General features: G+C 56.7%; 2 protein-coding genes across 2 annotated transcripts; one reads left to right on the forward strand and one right to left on the reverse strand.

Moving 5' to 3' along the window:
* On the reverse strand, nucleotides 1–5,013 carry RAPTOR (regulatory associated protein of mTOR; the record flags this gene model as incomplete). The annotated part of the gene is made up of 1 exon (XM_005852599.1): nucleotides 1–5,013. A coding segment is annotated over one exon (5,013 nt), but the record flags the coding sequence as incomplete, so codon positions are not given.
* Nucleotides 5,014–7,270: 2,257 nt separating this feature from the next.
* NGA_0699500 (uncharacterized protein) lies at nucleotides 7,271–8,004 on the forward strand (the record flags this gene model as incomplete). Its single annotated transcript, XM_005852598.1, has 2 exons — nucleotides 7,271–7,513; nucleotides 7,655–8,004. Coding segments are annotated over exons 1-2 (429 nt in total), but the record flags the coding sequence as incomplete, so codon positions are not given.
* Between the last annotated feature and the right edge of the window lie 46 nt (nucleotides 8,005–8,050).

Raw genomic sequence — 8,050 nt, forward strand, 5'->3', positions numbered from 1 at the left:
ACGCGCCCCGTTACCCCCGGAGTCCCGCCCGCCCGCCCCTCCGTGAGGCGTGCTGGCAGCCAGGCATGTCACACAAGCCTCCCCACCCGTCTCCCACTCCCTGACCATCTGCTCCCTCTCCAAGTCCCAGGCCCGAAGCCGGTCTGAGCTTCCCCCCGTCAGGAGGAGGCCTGCACCGTGGACCCATTTTGTGACAACGCCGAAGCCACGCCCCACGAGTGCGTGGGCGAAAAAGGCTGTCGCCAGACGGGGGGGAACCCAGTCCGCCCCCGTCGGGACCACCCCGCTCCACACGCGGACGACCCCCTCATCCGTCCCGGTGAGCAAGAGGGAGGAGGTTGCCTCGTTCAACCAAGCCAGGCTTGTGATCCTCGATGCCTTGCTAGGAATCGGCTCGTTCCTGAACACGCCCAGCTTCTTCCCGTCCTCGTGATTCCATACCCGGAGGTTGGCGTGGTCGTCCGAGGCAATCAAAAGCGGCTCGAAGGGGTGGAACAACAGTTGCGACGTCATTTGTGCGTCGCTTTCAAATACAACTTTTTGCTGAAGTCGAAGCACCTGGTTCTTACGCTTTACAGTATCTCCCATGCTCTTCGTTAGCGCGGTCTTCTTCACGTTACCTTTTCGAGCCCCAGCCGCGCCATCCATCCCCTCGCGTTGCGCTGCCAGCAGTGCATCGATCCCGCCCAACATGAAGTACAGGTCCGAGTCCTCCTCCTCTTCCGGCATGCCCAGGACCCCCGTGCATTTCAGAGTAAGGGCCTTGGCCTCCTCCAGCACCCGCTGATTCCGTGACCGTCGATAGAGCGCCACCTGTCCTTCCGGTGACAGCGGGTCGTCTTCCTCCCCTCCGGGACCTTCCACCGCAGAGAGGGCAGCGGGGGCGGAGAGCTGCTTCTTGCTCCAGGCGTATATGTTCGTCCTTTGATACTGGACACGTAGCCATTGCAAAGAGGGGGACTCGGCCAGGGCTGTGGCCGTGGCCGAGGAAAAGCGGGCGGAGGAGGCTTGTCCCATGGCTGTGGAGTCGTCAGGGGCCGCCAGAGATTCGTGGCGGATCAAGGGCACTGAGCCCGGCATCTCTGCCCTCCCCATAAGCCCCCCCTTCGACTGCTTCAAGCCTCTGGCCTCGTAGCTGCCACCCTCGAAAACCTCTCCCGACCCTTTCCCCTTTAGGGTGTTTCCCCCTGGCCCCGTTCCCGAAGCAGATTGCAAAAGGGAGGAGGCCGCTGACGGTCTCGTGCTGACTCCTCCACCTGGAATGGGTCTATCTGACGGACCACTGGGAGTCGTGGTGCTGTTTCCGAGGCCTGCATGCAGGTGATTTGTGCCTCCGTAGGGCGAAGCGGTGCTGCGCCCGGCAGCTTCACGCAGACCCGTCGGAGGGGGGCGGGCATAGTCCCCCTGGGGAGTAGGCAGACGGGCAAGCTCGTGCGCCGAGACGGCACGCTCCAGAGGAACGCGGTTTGACGAGGAAAGATGGGTGGGGGCAGGACAAGTCGGCAGATTATTCACGACATGTTTTCCTGACGACAGCCGGTAGTGGCCGTCATGCCCACGGTATGTATGTTGCTGTTGCTGCCGAGATCGAAGCTGTTGTTTCTGGGAGGAGGAGGCATTCGGATTTGCCGAGGTAGGGGGGCTGCGTGGTGGGATGCCGGACGGGTGGGGAGGGCGAGGGGGAACCCGCGGTGGATGAGAGGTTGAAGAGAGTCCAGGAGAGGCGAGGAGCGAGCTCTCTTGCCGTCCTTGCTGCTGTTGCGCGTCGATTTCATTTTGTTCTCGCTTTTCATGGTGCAAATGATCGTGTCGTGGCTGCGGCTGCTCCTCTGATGCTTGCTCTTGTCGGTGTTGCAGCTCCATGGGGGATAACGTCATGGCGGAGGCGGTGGAGCGTAAGGGACGAGCGGAAGCACCCGGGAAGGCCACATTCTTGCTTGGATTTAGGTTCATATCCAGCAAGCATTCGTGGACCAAGTGTACGATCTGGCCAGCAACGTCTGCGACAGGCGGAAAGGGCTCTTTTTGATGCACTTGTCGTATCGCGAGCCAAATGAGCAGATAGTGTTCGCCTATCTCCCCAGCTTTCCTCTTGAGACGCGCCGCCAAGGCTTGGCACCACAGCCTCTGCCCCTTGTCCCGGGCTTCCTGGTCCCTGTCATTTTTATTCCTGCTGCCTGTCCTCTCACCGTCTCTTTCTTTTTGCTGCGATGGCGACAACCCCAAGGCACGATCCTCTTTGCGGCCCTGGCTCTCGGCCTCCTCGTCCAATACCAAGCCTACCATTGAGGACGTGGAGGACGAGGCATCCAAGGATGCAATCGAATCGCAGCTTCGAGACTTCTGCATTGTCCCTTTGCCATCCGTTTGCCCAGATTTCCTCTCTCCTCTGATCTGAGACTCGCGGGGATACTGCTGCTGTTTCTCGGCGTTGAACCGTGTCAGCTCGTGCGCCACCCACACGAAATAGGGGAAATGTGTGCTGTCCGTCACCAACAGGAAAAGCGCGAAGATTGCTTGCCGCCTGACCATGGGACTTACGTCGTCGAAGGCTCGAAGCATGGGAAGGCCAATCACCGACACATCCGTCTTCCGCGCTGCTTCCAAGTCAATAGATGCGGCCCGCCCGGTCGACGGCGACCGCCCCCCGCCCGGCGAGCTCCCTAAGGTCCCCATCTCAGAGGTAGGCGAAGACATCGAGGACAAACTGCTGCTGCTGTTGTGCCCCTGTCCTTGCCCACTTCCACTCTCCCTCCCTGCCCCTCCCCCCGGGTGTCCGCCGCCACTCCCCAAGAACGTGCCCAGCGTGTGCACAGCTGCCGCACGCACCGCGACGTGTGGGGAGCCGAGCAGGCCAAAAAGGTGTAAATGAATGTCTTCCCGCAAACAAGCGACCTTGCCTTCCACGTAATCAAAGGCCAACCGACCAAGACAGAAGCATAACCAGCGCCTGAACTCGGGCATGCCCTCGGTTTCTTTCGAAAACAAGAAATGAGCACACGTCCGGTGCACGCCTTTCTTCAAGCAGTCCCGCTGCCCGGAGCGCGACTCGTCCATGATGGCGCTGACAATGAAAGCGGCCAATACCCGCTGCTCAGGTCGAATGTCCGCGCCGGACAAATGCCCGATGAAATACAAGTAGGCATTGTCCTTGACCAAATCCGAGCGGCAAGACGGGTCAAAGGCAAGTATTCTCGCCCAAATGCAGACGAGGACTTGCCGGAGTTCGGGGGCGGGGCTCTGTAAGAGTTTGAGAACGTAAGGGAAAATCCCCACGGAGAGGGCCAGGTTGACAGCCCAGGGGCCCAGGTCGAGAAAGCGACGGAGGAGAAGGAGGGCGCGGAGCCGATGTGCTTGGGATAAGAGGACCTGGAGCACCACGGGGAGCTGGTCTGGGGGCTTGGACGGAGGGGCTCCGGTGGGTGCCATGGTGGTGTACTCGATCCATACCTCGAAGGCTGTCAGCTGGTCCGCAAAGAAGGTTGTCGAGGAGACCGAGGTAGGAGCATTGGAGAGGGAGGTGGAGGTGCCGGGGGGGGGCGAGGTGGAGGAAAAGGGGGAAGGATTGGTGGTGGAGGCGGTCACCGTGGAATAGAATCCTGGCCCTGCGGAGGCTGAGGCCACCAAGCGTGCTTCGGCCGAGCTCATGGAGACCAGGCTCGGCTTCCTGTTCACGACAAGCTGGTGCAGACAGCACTCAGCCGCCAGGTCCCAGGCCTGCCACAGGGGATGCTGCGCCGTGGAGGGTAGCCGGGGGATGGAGGTGGGCGTGCAATTGAAGGAGCGGAGGATCCGATCGGCCAGGAGGAAATTGCGAAACAGGCTGGCGACAAGCAAGTCTTGGCGGAAGAGGTACTGAAAAACGGTCGAAGGCAAGGTGTTCCAGGCAATCGTGTCCGTAATGGCGGTGAAGATCCAGTTCAACTCGCCCAGAGGCGTCTTCCGGTCGTTCAGTTTCCCCGGGATGTGGTCCACGAATTCCACGTCCACCTCGGCCATGGAGAGAGGGTTCTGGGCGATGAACCAGCGCAGGGCCACCAGGATGGGCGTGGTCAGGCAGGACGTGAACAGGTCCGCGGGAAACTTGTGGTTGATGAGGAGAAGCTCGTTCGCCGCACAGGGTGCCAAGACAATGCAGTCGCGGTGGTGGGCACCACTGCTGTTGCTTCGGGGTCGCGACGGCGGCACGGGCGGGCCGGAAGGGGGAGGGGGCGGGGGGCCGTCCAAGCCCCCGAGCCCGGCGGTCCGGGAGGACGCGGGCATGACAGGGGTCTGCAGAAAGTGGGGCAACAGGATGCCGGCGCCCGAGCAGTCCAAGACATAGATGGCCGGCGTGCCTACCCAGGCCCTCAGGTCGTAGATGGAGAGGGGAATATATTGCGTGTACGTCTTGTTGAAGACCCAGATCTCCCCTGCCGAGGTAGGACGAGGGACGCCATGACCGTTGTAGTGGAAGAGAAGGCGGTCTGTCTTCGCATTCCGTCGGAGAGAGGCGCAAAGTTTTTTCACGTCCTCGATCGTGGGGTCCAGAGCTTGTTTGTATTTCGCACGGGCCTGCCACCGTTCGTATTGCTGTTGCAGATTGTTCCCAATCGTTTCGATAGCCTTGCTCTTGCTCGTGGTGCGCGGGTCAAACCAGCACTCCATCCGTGCGCAGGGTGTGATTTTCACCATGTCGGGCGGGTCTGTCCCCACATTCAGGCAGAGGACCAGGGCCACGCTGACCGTCTTCATCCGCTCCTTCAGGCGCCAGGTGATAGGAATGTCTTCGTATGCCGCCCGGACAGAGGCGTACGACTGGCGATAACGCTCCTCGTTTAAGTACTCAGGGCTTTGCTGGGACGTCATATGTGCTTCGAAGACCATGTACCCTTGCACGGCAAGTTGCTGCTGCGTCAGGGATGATACCATGGAAGACATGACTGTGGAGAGGGACGATGGGGCATCTCGAATTCCCAGAGGAGGACTCGCAGTGCTGCCATTGCTGCCAGTGCTTTCGAGAGTGGTGTTCATGCTTGTATTTGTATCTCTTTCGCCTTGTTTCTTTGAGCCTCGGAAATCAAGTCTCGCCCCGGACGGCTACTCGAGGCGTCGGGAGTCACCAGCCGGCACGGCCAGGATACGCGAGGAACAAATATCGCAAGCGCTTTAGCATGCATACATCCAGACAAGACCTGCAGATGTACAATAAGAACGCAAGGCAATGCAGCGACTATGGCGCCAAAGGTGACACAATGCTTAGGAATTAGAGGAGTCTGGCATGCTGCTCAGTCGTGAAGTGAAGAGACATGTGCCGCGTGACTACACCCAGAATTACCACTTATCGTCCTGTGGGCTTGCACCAATGTGGATGGTAGTGATGCCATGGACAAACGGAAGAAAATGAGAAGGAGCGTTAGAAATGTGGGTATGTCAGGACAGCTGGTACTTATGACGATCACTCCAACATCGACTCCCAGGATGCATGATACTCTTAGCTTAGCTACAGGAATGGACGCAATTCAGCACGACAGCAATTTCCCAGCAATACTGGTCAAAAGGCCGTGGTTTGAAGCTAGAATCCGATAATGACTCTGTCTAGATTGACAGGTAGAGTCTAAGCGTCGTTGGCAGACTTGTCGTTCAAGGAAAAAAACAGAAGTGCGAGTCGATCGCCTCTCGCTCGTCTGGTTGCAGTCGGCGGTAAAAGGTCGTTTGGCAGTACAGGAGGGTCAGACAAACCTTTGCTTTCAGACAAAATCCAAGCGAAAAATTGCCCAAAATGTAGAGGACGAGTCCTAATTGCGTGGTTGACCTGCTCTTAAAGTAAACTTTTGCCTCAAGCCACGGCTAAATAGACGCAAGAACAAAGCCCCCGACCTTTTGAAGAGACACACGCTACAAAATTTACACACAACTCTTTTCTGTGCGAGCACCGAAGAAGATACCACGAATGAATAGGGGCTATCAGATTACTATAGGAAGGTGCGTCTTTACCGCTGACGAGTCTGGAACTGATCTCTTCAACGAACTATTGATATGTAACTCAGATGTACGACAAAAATCGTGTTGTTTATCTATGCGGTGGAGGACGACGACAAAGACGGTTTCAACGCGTTCAGAATTTCGCACAAAGGCAATAGGCTCAAGACCAAAATACGTGAGATAATGGGATACTTTGCGCTTCATGGTTGTCCCTCGTTCTTGCCGAGGGTAATTTTCTTTATGACAAGCTGCCTCCAAATCCTGCGGTCCATGCAGGCGCCCCAACTGTAGCATGTCGCAGGATCTTAATGTATCATCAATTTCACAGACCATGAAGCCTGCATAGGGAAGGAGCACGACCGAGCGAATCACTATCTTCGAAGTGTGTTGCGTAGAGATCGCATGATGGCACCATACAACTGCCCTGATCGAATCGTCTACAAGGACCACAGGCCCCACATACCTCCGAAAAGATTCTCTATGGAATGATCGTATTGAATGTATAATATAATAATCTGGACCAAGTGGAATGCGAAAGCAAGCCGTGAGTGGGGTTTAATTGGAGGGACCTCAGAAAGATAACTTAACGATAAAGGGAGTGGCAAACCTTTTTGCGGAAAACGAAAAGGTAATGAGTGGGAAAAAGTACAAAATGAGCAACATGATACATTTGTATCTCAAGTCTGATAGAAGCCTTGAGAGCACGGAATTCTGTTCCTTGACAAACATATCTGAAGATGCGGTCGATGAACAGTACACAGGACTTTGTGGTGACTGATACACCTGGAGATGCCGTCCATCAATGGCACACAGGACTCCCTGGTGTTTTTGCAAACTAAATCTCTGTAAAAATCTACCGCATCGATTATTTATCGATACCAGGGCTCATATCGTTGAAAGAGCTTACAGGCAGCCAGCTCTCTGGGCTGTCCCTTGTTGGAACATACATCTTCGTCCTCCAGGTTTATGTGTCCTCGCGTCCTCCCAAACGTCCACGAAATAGGTATCGCCTAAGAGATGTCAAAAAAGTAAAATCGTAAACGTCGGTGATGCGAGTGAGTCCACGACAGTCCCCTCAAGTGTTCGGAAAAGCCTGGGTTCCGGTCCGTGTTTGGCTTTGTGAAGAACGGCAATCCCAAGGCAGACTAGGAGAAGATGAGGAGGAGCGTTACTCCTTTCCTGTGCATGTACACATCCCTTCCTCCCCCACAAACATACGCGCCCAACCGTCTTTCACACGTCTCATACACCACCGCCGTCGCAAATGAAGGGGAAAATTTCTCACGTTTCGCCTATTCCACATGTTCAGGTCGCGTGCTTTGCGTTGGGGTCGTCGTCCTCAAGCGTAGGAGGAGCTGCCGCCTTTGTCTAAGAAACTTTGGTTGTACTCCTAAGAGGACGAGACACGCGTGTACAGTGTGGGACACAAAAGACTGAATCACGACGACTTGTAGCTTTCTTGGGACGAGGATGTCATCCCGGCAGGGATACCGAGCATTGAGTGAGGAAAGCTACGATGTAGAGGCCCTTAGCGGCTTAGACGGTCAAGGTATGACTTTCGGGACTGGCAATAGGTGGAGGAATAGGGTGAAAGAAAGCGTACGGGGGACTCCACAGAGAGGAACGGCCAACGGACGACGAGACACGTGCTAATCTGTCTCTGCTCCCTTTCATATGCCAACCAAAGCAGATGTCCCTCCCACGACCACATCCACCACCACCACCGGAAACGCCACTACTGCCTCCACGTCTGCCACTTCTCCGTCGCTTTCTGCCCCCCTTCCAAGATCATCTCCAGTTTCCCCGCCTGCTCCCTCCCCAGGGCCTAGTGGACCCCCTCAGTTTCCCATACGCATTTTAGACACGCACGGGAAAGAGCATGCCCTGGATGCCGAGAGCCCCTTGTCAACCATCGGCACACTCAAAGTCAAAGTGCAGGCAGCATCCGGTGTATCACCTGCACAGCAGCGTTTGATATTCGCCGGGCGAATGTTGCAAGACCAGCAGACGCTTCGGTCGTGCGGGGTGGAGGCGGGCTGCGTGATCCACTTTCTTCAAGCAGTCCCGCTGCCCGGAGCGCGACTCG

This window comes from Nannochloropsis gaditana (assembly GCF_000240725.1).
Source record: "Nannochloropsis gaditana CCMP526 unplaced genomic scaffold scaffold1061, whole genome shotgun sequence".
NCBI lineage: Eukaryota > Eustigmatophyceae > Eustigmatales > Monodopsidaceae > Microchloropsis > Microchloropsis gaditana.